Source organism: Haplochromis burtoni, unplaced genomic scaffold (genome assembly GCF_018398535.1).
Source record: "Haplochromis burtoni strain Fernald_Lab_line unplaced genomic scaffold, NCSU_Asbu1 Contig_197, whole genome shotgun sequence".
Lineage (NCBI taxonomy): Eukaryota > Metazoa > Chordata > Actinopteri > Cichliformes > Cichlidae > Haplochromis > Haplochromis burtoni.
Genome location: NW_024582558.1, coordinates 1,043,520 through 1,063,877, shown reverse-complemented (window position 1 = coordinate 1,063,877; position 20,358 = coordinate 1,043,520). Strand labels below are relative to the sequence as shown.

Genomic DNA, 20,358 nt, shown 5'->3' with positions numbered 1-20,358 from the left:
CTATAGCGTCTGCTTTTGTAACAGCTCCGAGGTGATGAGAGGCCTTGATGCTGCATAATAGATTAATAGATTATCCCCACGAGAGTGGATTTGTGTGTGTTTGCCCGCTTGATGTACATTCAGGATGAAAACATGTGAGTCGCGCTGCATGAGTGCCTGAGTAAATACCAAAAATATGATATGTACTTTAAATTGTTTGTGTGTGACTAAACCATAATTACATGTTTCACATTCATGTCTCTGCATTTAAATAAAGTTGTGGCTTTGAATTATCGATTCAAATGCATGGTTGTGAAATGATCCAACAGTGTTTTGTGGCTTTTTTTGTGCAGTCAGTGGTGGAAAAAAATAAAATCTAAAATTATTTAACACACTAAAAGTAGAAAACTGCATTTTTGGCACAGTTTGATACTGATGATACTGCTAATTTACACGAACTAACCTCCAGCACTTAAGAAGAGTCCAATCGTGATAATATTGTTATGAAAAGAATGTCTGTCAAAACAAAATGTAACAAAACACTTTGTGTCTTTTGTTTTGGAGCATTGCTCTATTTTCCCGTGCTGGTGTGTCATTGTTTGCAGTTTTCCACAGAAAATGCATCACGGTTTCCAGGAAGGTTTTGGCTTTAGTCTGGCTGGTGACAAATATCTTTTAGTCTTTATCATTGTGAGAACAGCAGCACTAGTCGGCAGCTGTTCATGTGTCACTTCAGTGAGCATCCATCCTGGTAGACATAACTGCAGTTCATAAACCAAAGTTAAACCCTTAATTTTTTTTCCTTCCCAGAATGATGTCTTCCATGCGAGCAACGCCTCCCTTTCATCCACCGCCCGAGGAAGCAGAAGTGATTGGTCAGGACAGTGCAGGCTGGGTTGGTGATGAGCACGACGGCCCAAAGGAGACGGTGTCGCCTTCTTTGCATGACCAGTCCCACCCAGATGAACTGCAGCCAATCAGAGAGAAACCAACAGACGCTGAGTGGGAGAGTGTCAGTCCTGCTGTGATGGTGAGAAGTGAATTAGGCCAAGAGCTTAGAAACTGACCATAATACTATAACTCAGATTCACACAAATGTGGGTGCGCACAGAGTACACACTCGGGGCTCACAAATCATAAAACACCTGTGAGAATATATGCAGGAATACATAGGGTGTGCAAATTCTCATGCCTAATGATATCTTTGCACTATTGAGTGAGCACAAGGTGTAGTGGACACACACACAGACACACACGCATGCACCGGTAGTTCTTTCTGACCTGTGTGCTACAGGCAGTGCTGCAGGCAGCCCAGTGAGGGATCTCGTTTAGAGAGTTATACCCCTGGCCTCCTCTCATCTCCACAGCCTGCTTTGGTGTGTGTGTTTGTATGTGTGTTTGAGTGTGTCTGTTAAGGTGTTAGTTACTTGGCTTCAGGTTCTGTGGGTCCCTAATGGACAAAATGTGTTTGGCTTCACCCTCTGAGGAAAGGGGAAAGTTTCCTCTGGTATCATTGTTGTGGTAGAGTTGAATATTTTGGTGAAAAATGTCCCATTTTTTAAAATTACTTGCGTTACTGAAGCATGATTATGGCTCTTTAGATATTTTGAAATTGTTACTCAGTTATACTGACCCATGCCCAGTGCACAATAAGAGCTGTAAATGCAGTAATTCATTAACAACAATATTCAAAAACCTGACTTAACATCGGTATCAGACTTCAAAGTTGCCTGAAGGCAAAACTTTTCATGAATATTTGAATTTTCACTCTATATTTTTTTCCTTTTTTCTCTCTATTTTTATCTCCAACTTACACACTCACATGTGTAACCATTGTCCCTCATGGACCAGCACAGGACACTGGTGAAAACCTATAACGAAATAATCTTTTCAAGTGTTCAGAAAGAGGACAGGTGGTGCTGGGTCAGAAAGTAACAAAGTGCAATGTTTCAAACTGTAAAAAGTCATAAGGTAAAGCTGCAACACTGCCCAAAGCAGCCACTGACCAGTGAAACATGGGACGTCCTTGTGCTGTGGACAGAGAAGGGTAAACGACCCTTCTTAACTTCATTGCCTCACCAGCCTCCAACAGTGAGGGTCAACTTAAAACAAAACTTTGTGATTCAAGTTTCTGATCTGAGAATCAAACATTACAGCTTGCACCACCCTGCTTGTATAACTCTTGAGCAGACCTGGAAAAAAAAGCCAACACACCTGAACAATCTGTGAGTGACACACTATCTCGTAATCCTCATTACAGAGGCATCTTCCGCTTAAAGACAAAGTGCACAACAGAGCCTCCTGGAGCCATTTCAAGGGCATCTTAAGATCCCGCTGTTAGCCAAAGCCCCTTGTCTTTGAAACATAAGCCTCCTAAAGTTCTTGGAGATCCCCCCACTCTGTAAGGGGAGGAGAAAGTATCCAGAAATAACCCCAGTGTTAGAGCACCTGTGCTAAAGTGTCGGATGTTGTGTGGGACAATGTGGTCATCCTGAAGGGCTTATCTTTAGATAATTATAGACTACTTGTGCCTCTTGCTTAACTCATAACCCTGCAGAGCAGACAACAGTGGGACACACACGCTGGGGTCATCCACCATAAACAACAAAAACCCATCAGATATAACGTTAGCTCAGCACTCAGTCACCTCCGACTTATTATCAGTAAACAGCAGAGAGAGCACCCGGAGGGTGTCCATATTGTTGCTGGGGACTTCAATAAGGCATGTTTGAAATCTGTGCTCTCCAAATTCCACCAAAATGTTAAGTGTCCTACCAGGGGGGACAGTACACTGGACCATGTGTACAGTAATATCAAGCATGGCTACAGCCTAGGACAGTCTGACCACCTCTCTCTGCTCCGCACCCCTGCCTACATCCCCCTCAGGAAACAAACTCCTCCAAGCACCCAGGTCATTAAAACATTGCCAGATGATGCTCTTCTCCAGCTACGGGACTGTTTTGATCTGGTCCATGGTCAATCTTAGACCAGCAGGACCTAGAGACCTTCACTCAGTCTGTCCCTTTCTACATTAAGTGCTATGTAGAGAATGTGACACTGGACAGGAGGGACATCAAACAGGTCAAGAAGGCCTACAGGAGGAGGATAGAGGGCTTCCTCCAAGTGTGGAGAGCCATCCATGCCCTCACCAACTACAAAGGCCAGAGCCCCCAACCCCCTGACAGCAGCCTCAAATTTGCAAAGGAGCTCAACACCTTTGCTCAGTTTGAGGCCACCCCTTCCTCACACCCCCTGTGCTCCACGAAGGATGCCATCACCATCACCCTTCACAGAGCACTGAGCTGTCTGGAGAACAGGAAGAGCTAGATGAGGATGCTCTTTGTGGACTACAGTTATGTGTTCAACACCATAATACCAGACATCCTCACTACCAAACTGGACCACCTAAAGGTCCCCCCTGCATACATATGACTGTACACCAACCTACCCAACCAGCGTCAAGTATGTCGATGACACCACAGTGGTAAAGTAGGCCCAACAGTGGCTGCGCTTCCTCTGTGTCCTGAGGAAGAATAACCTGGACCAGAAGCTGCTGCTGGCCTTCTACCCCTCTTCAGTGGAGTGTGTGCTCTCCTACTGGTGCTGGGTATGCAGGGGCCACTACTAAGAACAGGAAGCCTTCTCAGAGGGTAATCAACACCACCCAAAAAAATAATTGGCTGTCCTCTGCCACCCCTGGAGGCCATCGCCAGCTCCTCCTGTCTCAGGAAAACCAGGGCCCTATTCTATTCTATTCTATTCTATTCTATTCTATTCTATTCTATTCTATTCATTATCAAAAGGTCAGATTTTTGTCACCTTGACCAAAACAGGAATTAATTCTTATTCTAAAGAGAGGTATAAAACAATCATATGCATCACCCGAGATGTCTGTGTGTGACTGTAGGGTTAAACCTCGATGTGTAATTAATGAATATATTATGAATCTATTAAAGACACAAATCAAGGTTTTTCTCAGACTACTATAACACTTTACTGGCTTTAAATTATTCCACAAATCCACTTCCACCAGCACCAGATTGCATGTCTCTGCGGTCATGCTGCTCCTTACGTGTAAGCACCCTCAACTGAAAAAACACTTGCCAGGCTTGGCCTTCTCACAGTGTGTCTCAGTGGATTATACACACGTGACCCTGGCAGTATAAAGATATGTAATGGAGTATCACCATGTTGTTTTTGATGACAGATAGATCAAGTACTGTGCTCGTCATGTTCTGTCAGTTGCAAAATGCAATCCTAAGTCTGATATTTGGCATGTAGCACCAGCTGACCCATGCCCAGGCAAAGCGCAGTAGAGCAAATAAAGTACAGGCTCACTCCCAAATAGTACTACAGGGATACATTAAAGAGCTTTGGGATGCATTTGTCTGAGCTGTGTTAAAAATAAACTGTTGCATGAATTGAAATGCTCTCTCACAGATATGCAGTACTTAATTACTTTCTATGGCTCGTGGGTTTGAACTCTCATTTTCTATTTCTTCCAAGGACAATGAAAGCAGTAAAGGTGGCTCAGTCTACTCTTACCGGACTACCTCTACCTCTCCAACCAAGCCAGAGGAGTGTCCAAGGGATCGCGGGGAGCCTGTGATTGGCCTCGCCTTTGGGACGCCAGAGCGCCGCAAAGGGAGCCTGGCAGACGTGGTGGACACACTGAAACAGAAGAAGCTCGTGGAGCTGACCAAGACAGAGCAAGACGGTAAGAAAAAGGTCTTCAGTGTATATGTGTGTTTATGTGTGTGTGTATGTTTTATCACCAGTGGACCTGAATCTTTACATTTCAGGCTAGCCTTTTATTCGAAGCTGCAGGCTGTGGAGTAACACTGCTCTTCCACTTATAAACATTCAGTTTAGCTAACTTGAAGATAACTTTATACATCTAAGAAACAGCGCTGCTTTGGGTGGGTTTTTTGGTTTCACCTGAAGGGCTTTGGGGGAGTTTTAGTAGCTTAAATGAGTTAGAGAAATGGTCTAAACACATAGTGGAACATTTTTTTATTTATTTCAAACAAATTTTCCATATTGTCCATTTTCTAGTCCTACAATTGGTGAACTGTTTGTCTTCCATTAAAATAGATTTTAAAACTTTAGCAAAGGTCCTCATTTGTTGCAGGGTTAAGAGCTATCTAGATGAGTGAATATATCACAGTGATACATTAACACACTGCAGGACTGCATCTTTATTCTAGCTTTTCACAGAAGTGATGCAGTTTTTACTCAGTTTCCCTTCCACATAAAGCAACAACAACCTTTGCTCACCATTTTGTTCTCTTTTTTTCTGAAAACTTCCTCTCCAGAAGATCTTTGAACGTCTAAAATTACAACTGACAGATCCCTCACTCGTTAGATCACAGTATCAATCAGTGAAAACACAGGTTTCCCTTTCTCCGCTGCTCCTCTGATCTACACCTCCAACACGGGAAAGGGTTGGAGTCTCCCAGCGTGCCTCAGCTTGCCCTTTTCCTCCCCAAAGCAAACCAGATCTAAAACCATCTAACACCCCTCTTTACTATTATGTGCACATAGTAATCACGATAATATCAGAGGAGTGCTTGATCTCTCTCATTTAGAGGTTTCACTTTGTTATTGATACAGTAAAATGGGCCAGATTGGATGGCCTGAAGCGTTATACAGTCCACGGTGTCTTAAGCTCTAAGACAGGAAGCTTTGCCTCTCATATTCTGCTCTCATATTCAGCAGCAGAAAACACACACTCACATCTGTGAGTGTGGCTCTTTTTGATTTCAGAACCACATGTATACTTCTGATCAACAATACCCGACCTTGCTTACTGTACAATGACGTTGGCCATTTTTAATTCGTTTTGAAGTTTTCTAAACTTATTTTCCTGTTTACTGCGTGTAGTGATTGTGCAGCAACACAACAGACTTTCAGTAAACATAGGTCTTCATTGAGTTTGCTTAGGTTCCCCTTTTTTCCTCTTAATTACTTTTCATATCCCTTGTATGAGAGGAATATGAGCATGGTGTGCTGCATTCTAAAGCCGATATTCTTGATGTTGTGATCAAGTGGCTCTTGGCCCCTCTTGAAGTGTTTTTGTATGTTTAATTGCAACCACTTCCACCCCTTTTCAGCTTAGAGAAATATAACAATATTAAAAAAGTAAAGTCTGTTTGATCTTATATTAGTAGTATACAAAGAGACCTTTTACTACAGATGAGTGATTCAGGGCGACAGCTAATAATAGCATGATTAAATGATAAATTATTTAGAATGTTTTTTAGTTAGCAATAAATGAAATGGTGATTAATTGACAATAATTGGTTTGGAAACTATCTTGTAAAGGTGAGACTGATGCTTTTTAAACTTTATACATGGTTGTTTACTACTGTGCAGATCATCTGTAAAAACATTGGGATGACTAGTATCATGATGAAAGGCATGTCTAAAATGATGTTTAAAGTATGCAGTTGGTGTGATGAAACTTACAAGACGGATCCTGGAGCTCACAGTCCACTTCCTGTTCATGAACTGTGTAGCTTTGTTACTCGTTTGCTTTCTCTGAGTGTTTGGGTTGGTTTAAACACCAGGACTGCTGACGTACATTTACAAGATCAGGATCTGAGTTAGTCTTGCTTTCACAACAATAGTCTTGCATGTTGAAAAATGAAACTCCCAGTGTGTTAAAAATGTGAAAAACAAAATGGGTCCTGGCCAAGTGTCCATATGTGATGAGATGATGTAATAGGTGATAAGAGCACCATTGTGTGTATCTCTGATAGACCAGGCACTTCAACAAAACAGCAGTATGGACTTTTTGATGTTGCGACTGAGGACAAGTTTACTGATTGGTAAAAAAACCCCAAAACTTGATCACAAAACAAAAATAACATTTCCTCTTCATTAAGAAATACACATTGCGGTTTAGTGTAATTATTTCTACCTCTATGATGCAATTCCATCCATTTGTCCATCATTTTCCTAACTACTTATTCAGTTCAGGGTTGTGGGGCAGCTGGATCTCTCATATGGCGAGGAGCAGGATACATCCTGGGCAGGTCAGCAGCATCATCACAGGGCATCATGATGCGATGCATAATATACTGTTGATAAATTCAATACTTTATGCTCCATGAAATATGACAAGGAAATGTAATTATTTATGATTATTAAACATTGCTAATAATTATATCATTGTTTGTAACATAAAAAGGCTAGTTTAATTAACATCATCAACAATGATGGTTAACTATGGAAGCAATGCTTATGCTAAAAGATACAGTAATACTAGTAACATTAAGAATAGTAGTGATGTTTCAAAATCACTTTGATATTAAGCATCTCTATGCAGTACTAGCACTGATCATGCTGCACACACTTACACAAAAACAAACAAGGTAAACGTGTGCAGTATAACCAGGCACACTGAATCATACAGGGCTTGCTTGAATAGTAATTGTGTTTCAGGGCCTTGTAATCATTCATGCGAATTGCTGTGATCCTTGTAGAAGCATTGTAAAAATGTCTTTCATCCAGCGCTTTGGTAATGCTTAGCTGCGGAGACTGACGGGTACTTCTGCTTTTTTTTTCCTTAATGAATTTAGTCAAAAATGAGGTGATTGATAGAGGCTGAATGCTTCATCGAGTGAGCTTTCAAACCCGATGAGCAATAACGCTCCACATCCTTTTTCTTTTTTTCCCCTCATTTGTTAATTTGCTTGAATACTGCCTCCTATTTTAATTGCCTCTTTCTCTTCTCTAGTTGATTATTGTCTTTTTCCATTTATCTTTTCAGTTCATCTTCTTTCTATCCTTCAACTCCTGGAGCATTTCAAATCACTTCTAGCACATTTTTAAAAAATCCTTTTGCAACAGGCAACCTTGCTCACATCCTAAAATAAATCTTTGTTTGTGTTACTGGTGAGGACGAAGGATTCCAAATGCATAAGCTGTCTGATTTGTTTGTTTTGTTAAAAGAATGTAAAGCAGAAAGGAGTGCAAGGCCATTGTGGTGAATAGACCTATATACTGAGGTCTTGTGTGGAGTAGATCAGAGATAATTTTTTGCGTTATTGTATAATTCAAATATTCAGGAATTCTGCATTTGAGCCAAGTCTTTTTTTTTTCCTGGCTCTTTAGTCGCGCGTGTTAACTTTGACTCACACTTAAAATGGAGTTTGTTCAGAATGCTCTTACGGCCCCAGCAGATTTGATCATCGCCACTCAAATGGGAAGCACATTAAGCTCTGAACAATACTGCCCCACACCTTGTCCTCTGCCTCCTGCTGCTAAGGGCTCAGTCAGCTGAGCTCTCCCAAGTTAGATTGGCTGTGTGATCAAATGGAACAGACCCTATCCAACCACCGAGCACTCACTTAGCCTAACGTGGCTGACCCCTATGCACTGTGGCCCAGAGCTAAAGTGTGGATGATGTCGCTGTTAGCCCTCGTGCTGTGCTTACCCCCTGTCGGCACGCTGTTAGCAGTCTGCTTCTCAGAGGTGCCCTAAGTGCCTGTGACAGCTCTACTGAATAGACATGGCCTCGCTTTGCTATGCGTGACTTTATTTATTTATTTATATCTTCACACAAAGACAGCCTCAGCTTTTAAAAGCTTTATCAAGAAGTCTTTAAGATTGTGTCAGGTAGCAGCAGTATTTCCACACAGCTAAGTTGCTGAAAATGCATCATTTTCAACTACACTCTCACAACATGGGAGCCAAGAGGGTGAAGGTCTGGTGTTTTCTGGAGAATTTTGTATTTATGCTGAATTGTGCCTGTCTTATGTGAAGATTTAGCTACAAAAGCTTTCTGCATACAAAAGGGTTTCTCTATACCGTTAGAGCACTTATTAGACTAGTAGGCTGGTTGCTGAATAAAATGTTCACGGCCAGGGTGACGGAAGATCAGAATTAAACACACAAACAGAAAAAAGCAGGTCCTAGATTTGTTGCTGAATGGAAATACTCCATCCTCAGTCGCTTTGCAGCTAAAAATAAGAGATGGAGAGGTTGGGAAATAAAAGCTTGGAATAAACAATTACGGTAATAACCCAGACAATTCTCTGTCTCTGAACACTGATACATCCTTTCTCTTAGCCATTATTAATCTGAATTCACCTCATCTCCTTGAGGCCTCTTTACAAAAAGGGAAACAACACTCAGAAGTGGACACATTCAACTGAATGCCAAACCCAGCCATTCTGGGCTACTGCCTGGCAGACATTAAACCCATTCAAGTGTGCAATCAAGTTCCCTTCGTTTTGATGAGTGAATTATGATTATCTGTATTGTCATGCCTCCCGGGGGCAGTGTTGGAGTCTGGCATGGGGAAAGTGCCCTGGTGCCAACTTAGTCAGCCATCTAAATGTGCCTACTGCAGCTTTGGTGCCTGGCAAACACTTAACATCACTCTAATCCCTGCTTACACTTGAGCCTGTATGAATTACTGTACAATCCATGTCTTTCATTTGCAAATGAGATCAGGTCCAATTACGGCAACACTGCACTACTCCGGAGCGGTTACAAAACAGACACCTGTGTGACTAATTTATTACCCGACCCGTACTGGAGTTGAATTTAGCAACAAAAGATTCAATTCAATTCAGTTGTATTTATATAGTGCCAAATGACAACAGCAGTTGCCTCAAGGTGCTTTGTATCGTAAGGTAAAGACCCTATAATAATACAGAGACAAGTCCAACAATCAAATGACCCCCGATGAGCAAGAACGTGGCAATGGTGGGAAGAAAAAACTCCCTTTTAACAGGAAGAAATCTCTGGCAGAACCAGGTTCAGGGAGGGGCGGCCATCTGCTGTGAAAATGCATTTAACATGCTCCATTAGGGCAGCATGTCCATACTATATTTGCATCCATCTAGTTTAACAAAGAAAAACACCAGATGTAGCCAATACCTCAAGGTACACATTTAGTTTTCATGTAAACTCTGAGCCTGTTTGGTACTGACTGGTGGTGCAGTTTCAGATTTGCCACTAACTGCCCCTCACATCATATGGAAATGGGCAAAAGCATAACATCCAAACTAACATTAGTGGTAAGATGATGATGCATTTCTACGATCCAACAAATCTGTCTTTCTTTTTGTGAGTCACTGTGACTGCCTCCATTGATTTATTTCTGTGGAGCCGGAACTTCCTCGAGTCTTTTTTTCTGGTTCGTTGTCCTGTTTCAGCTTTGAATGTGTTATATCATCGGTCTCCAACCTTTTTTGCGCCACGGACCGGTTTATGCCCGACATTATTTTCACAGACCGGCCTTTAAGGTGTCGCGGATAAATACAACAAAATAAAACTAGTACCGGTACCGAAAAAAAGAAGATTTATTCATAACACACGTGAAAAGACCCAGGAAAACCGAGTTAACGATAAAAACGATAACAAAATAACGCTGAAAACCCATAAAAACCCTGAAAACCATGCATTTCACACCTGAGCCTCAACTCTCGCGGCCCGGTACCAAACAACTCACGGACCGGTACCGGTCCGAGGCCCGGGGGTTGGGGACCGCTGTGTTATATGACTTGCTTCATCAGAGAGTTCTACATTTGTGCATGCACTCGTCTCTCTCCGGTTTGAAATGACAGCAGCGTAATGGGAAAAATGTGATGTCACAGAGTGCACCAATCAAAGCTTTGCACTATCAGTCAAATTATGAATAAACCGCAACCACACATTCCTGATAAAGCAGGACAGCTGTGGTTTTTAAGTGTTAAACTTCTAAAATTGACAGCGAATTGGATAAAGAACTCAGTGTTGCTAATTTCATGTGAAAAACTGGTTTAAACCCAAGTTTACAGAAGGGCTTAAAACCTTTTACACAAAAATAAATAGTCAAAGCCACCGTATGTTAATTAGACATAGTAAAAACAGCAAACTCTGACCTACATGCAAAGTGTAATCAGTACACAAAAAAACATTACTTTATCTTCCACGCATACACAGTGACATCAACATTTGCAGCTCTTTTGAAGCTGCACTTTTAGTAGCCTTGTTCTGTGTGCTTAAGCCTATGTTGTCCACTTTGGAGGTGTCTGCACTATGTCTTGTGCTGAGGCCAGACCAGAGCTGGACACTCAATCACCAATATAATGGCATCCCCAGCTGGAAGAGGAGGTCAGAGCAAGGTCAAACCTTCACTTAACCCCGTTTTTCTGTGACAATAGAAACATTCTGCCTTGGTTCTTTCTGACTGCTGAAAGATGTTTCAACATCTCGAACTGTGCAGCACGCACTCCTCCACCCGAGGGAGAGTGTGCCCTCTGACTATCGGGCATTTTGGGAGTGCTATAATGTTCAATAAAACATTCTCTCTGAGATTTCACTTGTAACTATAATGAATGAATCTTTGATCTTATTAGCAGTTTAGGTGCTACCCTTGCTCATCAGCAATACTGTGTGAAGGTTAAATACTCTGTATGTTCCGTCAGCTAAGCTGCAGAAGAAGCAATGGTGACTGAACTTTGAGCGTGAGCCCTGTGAGCCAGTGCCCCATGTGCCTCATCTGTGTGTGTGTGTGTTTGTGTGTGAAGGCTTATGGATTCATACACTCAGGTGGAAGTAGTGATGACAGCTTAACAAGCAAGCTGGGCTGGCCCTGAGAGTTAAGCTTATTAGCTAATTAACAAAGCCTTGGCTCTGGCACCATGTTTGCCTTCCTCTATGGGATTGGCAGCTTGAGATGTGATTGTGTGCAGGTAGAGGCTTTGTTTGTGCATATGTGCATGTAGCTCAGCTTTCCACACCAATAAACATCTCATCTGAACTCGCCATATTATAGCCAATGGCCAGCATTTGTGAAAAGGCTAGATTTTTATTGAAAATTCAGTAAACGTCATTCTTTAATCTTAAACTTGATCTCCTTTTACATATCGCTGTGTTTCCTGGTCAGTACTTCCTTGTTTCTGGCAACAGGCTGACTCCCCCTGGACTTCTTGTGGTTGGGTTAAATCTATTCGCCTGTAATTGATAGGGATCTCTTTACTAATGATCAGGCACAGCCTGTGAGTCTTGAGTGCAAATACAGTCAGTGGGATATGCCCAGTAGCCCTCTCCTGCTCACTTTGGCTGTAGGCCAGCCAACATATGGTATGAACGCATGCAATGTGGTTTGTCGGAACAGTTTTGAACGTTGTCCAAAAGAATCAGGTTAAATTGCAATTTTCTCAAGTCCTCCTTTTTTACTAGGATTTCAGCAAAGTGCCAATTTGATCCTGATAATTTGGTGAAGGCCAGCATGATATAACCGTAATGGAAAAAAATACCGACTGTGTCACAGCCAAGATAAATTGAGGCCTGTGGAGCATGTTTGACGTGGCTTCTCAAAGATGTGGACTGTGCACTGCGTTACAAAGTGCGATGGAAATTGTTTGTCTCGACTAAACCGTCACACACACATTAATATGCGGGATACTGCGTTTCCAGTCTGATTTGTATTTGAATGCTATTTTCTTCTTAAACAAAAATGATCTAATCTATTAATTTCGCTTGTTTATAACACAGTTTTTGTGTAAAATCAGACTGACTTTAAAAAAAAATTTCATTTCAATTTCTGTCATTTTCCTTAGAATGAATTCATATTCTGAACTCTGCGCTCTGCTTTAAACCACAGACATATTAGACATTTTCCAAAGAACATTTATGGAAAAAAATTCAAATAAGGCTGACTATGAAATTAAATGTTTTTAATTATTTTAATGCAGAGGGATTCATCACTCTTAGAAACCAGCCGCTATTTTCACAGCAAAATTTTTATGGCAGTGTTAACCCTGAATGTGTGTTAAAACTGCGTGCTGATAGTACCTCTTAAGAGGTGTGTCTGATCATTTCTCCTGTCGTTGATGTTTTGAGGAGCAGCTGCATTACATGCATATGCAGTCCTTTCCCCCCTTTTTTTTTTATTGTTTTTGTGATGCGAGAGTATCTGCTTGGGGCAGGTGGGTATGGTTTGGAGTTCTGACGGCTCTGTTGGATTCACTTGCCTTTTCTTCTCTTTTGGTTTGCTGTGAAATAAATGAGGACGTAGCCCAGACTCAATGTCAGCTCCCGGAGCCCCCTCTCCCTCCACCAAAACCACAGGCCCCACCCAAACCAGCTCCCGTGGGGGCCCGACCCAATACAGCACTTCTATTGTGCCTGAACAACACATCTTTCTGTGTGTATACATGTGTTCATGTCTGTGTGTGTGTGTGCTAGCAGGGATAAGATTTCATATATTAAATCTAAAGTGGAGCCAGAAGCTTGGGCCTTGAACTGATCTTTTGGGACTGTGTGTTTGACAAAGAAGCAATTTTGTTGCCTGGATATAAGTGCCCTCATTTTCAAATTTCTTTTATTTATTTAAAAAAATACAGATCTAAATTTCTTGTTAACCAAAGTCCTATTAAGTGTGGTCAAGCCCAGCTATTTTGTTTATAACTCGTTCTTTTTCTTTCTTTTATCCGCAGAACTTGATGTTACAAACTTTTCAGTCAATGCAGTTTAAATTAAAGCAGGTCACAGATTTATTTAAATGTACAAAATTGTGTAGTTAAATCCAAAGCTCTGGCGTATGTGGTGGTTTTTAAACACTTGCCAGCGAGACCTGCTTAATTATTCTCCATCACTCAGATAAAGAGTGGAGGGAGATAAATAAATAAAGTGTATTTTATTACTTTTTAAAATAACTGAAAGTTAAATAATAAAATCATCCGCAAGTAAGATGTGACATCTGTCCAAGTCTTTTCCAAAAGTGGCTAAGCTCTACCACCTTCACTTTTATCTTCAAATCCTGCTGTCACATCGGTGTGCAGAAGGCTGTAGAAAGCAGTACCTTTGCTTCGAGGACAAATTTTCACCTTGTTGTTTCCTCACGTTCAGGCGGCAGCGGCGGCTGTTGATATCAGTGTAGTAATTCAGAGCAGGCCTGACCTCTCTGACTGCACCGCCGGGATCAACAGCTGGGTTTTTCTAGTATTAAAGTCACACCTTCAGTAGAAACACTATACTTTATCTAATTCAGTGCCCGGTTTCAGCCCACAGTCTTCAGCAGTACGCCCCTCTTATATCATATAAAGTGCTTTACACTGCTGGGGGGAGTAGTTCATGAGTATTTTTAGCATGTGACTCAAAGCCCCACCCGAGCGATGTTGGAAGCTGACGTTGTCTAAGCTGCAGGTAAAGTAAATGAATAAAAACGTTGTTGTTAACTGTCAAAGGACAAATTTCACGCCAATTAAAAGCCATGTAGATTTACGACACATTACTAAAGTGGTGTCTTCAGGTGGCCTCTTAAATTTTGCGTTGCAATCGATGTTTTATTTAGACTGCAGTTTAGTCAGCTGATTTGTTCATACAAGATCTGCTTCATACCATATGAATTTGTAGACATAAAGGGGTTTAGGTAATCTACAGGCTCCTGCAACATCACAGGTTTACACCAGACAGGGAGCAAAATGCATTTCTTGATGATGATGTAGGATAATAAAAATTCTTTAGCATGAGTTTTGACACTCGCTGGATGTGGAGTGTCAAATACATTTTTCAATATTTGTTTCTATGGTTGTTTCTAAATACCGAATTTAGGTGTCTCAATTGTGAATTTTCATTTTCACAGTGTTCTGACATTTGATAGACGAGCTGGTAAAAGCAATAAGCAAGGAATTTCTTGTCTTTTCTTTTTCTCCTGCAACAAAAAAATAAAGTTCATATATGTATATATGACTTCATAAGTCCTGTTGTCCTGTTGTGTAGCATTAGTTGTAATGTGATTATGATTATAAATGTAACAGATTTAAATGATATCTGCAATATATGCGGTTCCTCCTACAAGTGGCCCTCTGCAAGCATATTGCTGGACGGCAAAAGAATGTGTGTGTGTGTGCGTGTCTGTTTTTCTTACAAGGAGGGTGATGTATGTGAAGAGGGTTGCACAGGGCTACTTGCAGACACCCCCCGGTCAGGATCAATGGCTGCTTTCTCAGGCCATGTTCTTTGACAAGAGAGTCCGGGTGTCATCTGACAGATGAAAATAGTTTGTGTGAAATGGACACCGTGCTAACACGCAGCCAGGCTAACCACGCTGCAGTTTAATGGTTTTACAACACTGAGCGAGAAGTGCTAGGTCATTGAACATGTGTGTGTGTGTGTGTGTGTGTACATGCGTCTGTTATCTACGCGCCCCCCTCTGTGCAATTAAATGTCTCAGCAGTGTACTGACATTCTTTAATCAGTGTGTGAGGTGTGGATGTATGTTTGAGCGCTTCGGAGTGCTTCAGTGTTCTCATATCAGTGTGTGTATGCTTGCGTTTGTGTGTTTTTGCGTATATGTGGGTGTGTGTGTGTCTCTTTCCTCCTCCTGGCTAGCCCGTCTCCTCGTGTTTGGACATATGTTGAGTTTTATTTCACTCAGACATCAATCCTGCTGGCCAGCTGTTAGGACAGCTGCTCTCTCTGTGCCTCTCCTGCTCTGTTTCTCTCTTTTACTCTATCATTCGTGCCGTCTTGCGCTCGCGCTCTCTGTTTCTCTTGGTCTGCCTCTCACTCTGGTTTTTTCTTCAACATTAATGTTTCTTTAACATCAAAATGTTATGCTTTGTTTGTCTTTGCTTCTTCTAAACAGTATTTTTTAAATTTTGTGTCTCTTCAAATTCTTTCTTTCTTTCTTTCTTGTCCTCTCTCTCTGATCCTGTGGGGTCTGCAGTTGAAGTCATAGCACTGGCATAAATTTGGAAGTGCAAAGTGTAGCTGTCAGCTTCCATTTACACACATTCAGTAGTGAAGTGAAGACACAAAATGTTTTTTTTCTTTTTCTTTTTTTAACTGTGGGTGTGTTACACAAACACCAGGCACCGGTTAGAACACTGGATTTTGTTATTTTTTACATTAAGTAATTTTTCAGATTAATGCTTTTTTTTCTCTTTACATTGGCCTTAGACTGCACACTCCAGGGCTCCGAGTTCCCGAGCTCTCTCACTAAGCATAATGTGTTTGTTTGAGAGACTGAAAGAGATGATGTATGTGGACAATTTAAAGGAACTTTTTTAAGCTTTCACACTAAAATCTGCTCAGCGTGAGTGAACTAAACTTTCAAAATATATGTATATCCTAAACATTTTTGTTAGAAAACAAACTTCATTGGAATATGTTGCACACCTGTTGTAAGCATGTTTAAGATAAATATTGCACTAATGAAGGATTTGGCAGGATAGATTATTCCACGGCTTCACACTGAGCTCTCTTGTTAGAAAGTGAAGTGGTGGTTTTTCCGACACAGCCATTCTTCTAGGCTGAGAGAAATAGCTCTCTACTCCTATTCATACGTATCTGTTACCTACCAACATTTTGCTGAAAAGTTCATTTCATGAGCAACTTTTAAAAACAAGTAGGCTAAAAGAAAGAGTGAGAAGAGAGTGACACAGTCATATAGTAGAAGCCTGTGGCACACTGTGTATTTCTTGGCAGTTGCTCTTTTGGACTGTTGATGCTTGCCTGCCACATACCCACACATACACTAAGTAAAACACACACAGCAAAGCACACAGTAAGTTGCCTGTGGCTCATGTAAAACACCCAAAACATTGTCTCTTGGCAGGTTGGCGTGGGGACAGGTGATAAAAGTGTGTTTACCCTAAACACTCGCCAGCTTGCTAGCTGCCTCAGCGCTGATTTACTACGACTCCGTCTCTTCAGCCGCTTCTTCTCCTCATCGCCTTCCTTCTGGCTCGCTTTCACTTGATCTTATCGCTCATTCACCCTACCTGTCTGTCTCTTCTCCATACTTGTTCCTGCTTGTGACAAAGTCTTTTTTGAAAATATTTTTTATTTTACAACAAATAAAAAGGGAATTTCCAGATTTGGAATGTCTAAAGTGTTTTGATTTGGGAGAGTAAGTTTTTATTACTTCCAGCATGGAGGTTATGTTTTTGGTAGTGTTTGTGTGTCGTTCTGTCTGTAAACACAGTAGCTCGAAAAGTTTTGAATGAATTCTGGTTAAACTGTGTAGGGGTGTCGAGCGGGTCCATTAAAATGTGACTAACATATATTGAGGTCTTCAAGTTCAACTCAAGAAGGATTTATTGGTCAAAAATTGAAAAAAAGACGTATAACTTGTGCTTGTGCTTACAAGTGTTTTTTGACCTTTGACCTCTCTGTCATGGACAATAGACTAACCTGAAGGTGAAAGGGATAATGTTGGGATGGGATACTTTTTGAGTATAGCTGATTAATAGTATAATGTAATGTTATGTACATTACACTAACAGTTTATAACAACTTAAATGCGTTTTATTTTTGGGGTGTCGGTTAATATAAACTTGTGCTCTTTTTTCACTCTATATTTATTACTAAACATTTAAAGCAGTTTTGCTAACAGTGACATACATGGTGCACATGTACACATAAATAATAATAATAACAAATATTTGTACTTAAAATTAGAAGCCTGCACGCTGCACTTTTACTGTACAACAGACGTCTTAAAGTATGTTTGTTTAAAGAACAAAGAAAATAAAAGAATGTATGCAAAATCCAATACTGTTAAACCCTTAAAAGTAAATACCTCCCAGAGAGTGAGCTGACTTGCTGGAGGTATGCGCTCTTGGAGTGCTTCTAGCATCAAGAACACATCAACAACTATTTGATATTGTTTACAAAGTTTTTCCTTATTCTTACTTTTTCTATGTCATCCTTCCCATTTGTTTTTACCCACTTCAGTTTGTCTTTATAATTCTTCCAAATTGCTGAAACAGTCATCTTCATCATTTCCTCTTCAACATTGTCTCCGCCTGCCCTACTTTCCACCTTTCCCCTTCGTTCTTTTAATGTAACCTTACTTCCCTCACCAGCCAAAACATCCACCCGCTCCCTCGTCTTTTTAACCCATCCAATTTCCGTATTCTCCTTCGTTTGATAAAGAGGCCTGTTTCTGGACAGCAAGGAATTTTTATCCACCCACCAATCTAAACAGCACTTGAACCCTGACTCAGTTGCGGTGACGGATAAAGAGCCATCTAGGGTAAAACATCTCCCTCCATCCTCTCTCATCCCTCTCTTCTTGTCCTCTTCCTCGTCTCCTCTTTCTTCGTACCACACCGCTCTCATCCCCCCACAGTCTCCTCATCTGATCTGTTTATCAGTACGAGGAGTGTAAATTGTGCAATAGAGTACACATACAGTTGACTTATGCAGATGTGTCTTGGAGTTATAGGTTGTATTTTCTTCACTAAGTGCTCTCATAAATTGGGTTCCTTGATATTGTTTGATACAAGGCGCACTGCACAAGTGCACATTGGCGTCTTCAGGTCTTGTGATTAGAAGAAAAGCCCCTCATCCTGCCTCTGTCCCACAGCCTTCCTCCTTTACCAGCCATAAATATCACCCCTTGAACCAAATGTACACACATACTTATCCTGTGGAGCCACTTGTATAGTAAATCTGCAAAAAAAAAATAAAAATCAGGTGGATTCCATTGTCCGGAGGGGGTGGAAGCTATGTTCATTACATTACTTTACTTCAATGTGGTCCGCCTGCCTGGAAATACCCGCTGTTTATTGCCTAATTTGGGAAATCACCACAAAAAATTTCTGTCATTTTTAAATTGTTTCTTTGTTCTGTATATATCTGCCACCCTACGTCGGTGCCATTTCCCCCCGCCCCCCTCTTTGTTTACATTGAACCCATGTGACGAGGACGGCTGCATCAGCTTATTTACAACAATCATAATCCGACTGTAAACATGCAAGGTTTTAATGGACCTAATAAGGAAGCTGTGCTCGGCTGGTGGACGGCATCTCATGACCGCACAATGGGCCCATACGCACAAACTAAACATTAAGCCATTCACAATAGACCATGTGCCCTTATGAATGCCTATCGCGTCTTTTGTCAGGATAAAGGCACCACAAATACGCTATTGTCTGACTTAACCATTCTAAATCAGGCAATCCCTTAGGGGCATGTTTTCCACACTGCACCCAAGAATGTCTCCTTTTTTTGTACGAGTGTGTGTGTGTGTGCTTTTTGATGTCCTTGGTGACTGAGGCCTCCTCATGGGTCCGTGCATGACCATGACACCATCTATGACACACCTGCCAGCAGAAAAACAAGAGTGTATACACAAATGAAAGACCTTAAAGATTTGTGTCGTAACGTGTGCAGAAATTGGACATACAGAGTAAGTAATGCAGGTGCTGTATTTCTGAATGTAGTGCTTATGCTTAAAGATTTCAGGCTTTTCTGGTGTCACCTTTGGTTTGTGGTGGTGACTGAAGCAGAAGAACAGCTCGTATTTATGTGTTTCTAGCACACGCTGGAAAAATTTGTTACACTGAGGGCTGAGAGCTGTCAGCAGTGTTTTCTGACAAAGTCAACTTCTGAATATTACAAAAGTTGTGTTTGCACTGGGTTTCATGTTCTCCCATCCTCATGGGTACCCTTTAAAATGAGGATGATATAGCAACTATATTTTTGCCTCCATTTGGAAACAAATACTGTTAAATTTAAAGGGTTTATAGTGGAGACCGATTACAACACAAAATATACCTCAAGACTTAACAGGTTATACTTGCTTACATTTATTTGCTGATGCCTGACAATGTGCACACTTTACTGTTTCTTCATTCGCAGGTGGCACACACAGACAGAGGCACACAAACAATCCCGCTTGCACATGTGCAGATATCTGTCTCTACCAAGTTTGTCTCTCTACTGTTTGCCTGGTGAAGAATTGAAAAGTTCCCATTGTTGAAGTAAAGTTCACAGCAGGACTCCAGTTGAACAAATGGGACCTTATGAATCTTATGAGACCACGTGTCTCTGATGTCTATTATCCTGAGGCCATGAGACACATTGTGAGAAAAAAAGACAACCATCTCTAAACAATGCAGACATTCTCATTTGGTCAGCTGCTGCATTTTTTTTTTTTTTTTTTTTTTTAGATAAAGTAGGAGGAAATTTTTTCTTCTCCTTGATGGGAAATGTACTCATTCTTAGTTTTTTTTTTTCTTGTGTCTTCTCCATACTTTTTATTATCATCACCCAATTTTCTCCTCTTTCTACTACTTCCCCAGTTTTATGTTTATGGGCGACAGTCAGGCCTCCTGTGAGACCTCAGCATTAGTATCTGAACAGGTGGACTGTTGTAAAATGCATATTTCATTTTAAATATGATGCTATTGTCTGAAAGTTACAAATTGAAACAGACTTGATAAAAAGAAACTAATTGTTTTGTTTGTTTGTTTGTTTTTGTAGAACCCTCTTGCATGGAAAGACTCCTCTCTAAAGACTGGAAGGAGCGCGTGGATCGCTTGAATGCCACTGAACTCTTGGGGGAGGTTAAAGGTAAGAGTGAGAAAGATAGCAGCTACTACTATTTCTACATTCTCTTTCAGGGAGATGCTAAGTGTATGC

The 20,358-nt window shown here is 41.0% G+C and overlaps 1 protein-coding gene across 7 annotated transcripts in view; it reads left to right on the top strand.

Moving 5' to 3' along the window:
• The window catches only part of LOC102294786 (SRY-box transcription factor 6), a 105,655-nt gene that overhangs the window by 31,732 nt on the left and 53,565 nt on the right, over positions 1 to 20,358 (top strand). For all 7 annotated transcript variants that reach the window (XM_042226110.1, XM_042226108.1, XM_042226113.1 and 4 more), the window contains 3 exons: positions 790 to 1,009; positions 4,486 to 4,696; positions 20,200 to 20,289. In XM_042226110.1, coding sequence (XP_042082044.1) covers positions 790 to 1,009; positions 4,486 to 4,696; positions 20,200 to 20,289 — 521 coding nt within the window. The remainder of the gene's footprint in view (positions 1 to 789; positions 1,010 to 4,485; positions 4,697 to 20,199; positions 20,290 to 20,358) is intronic.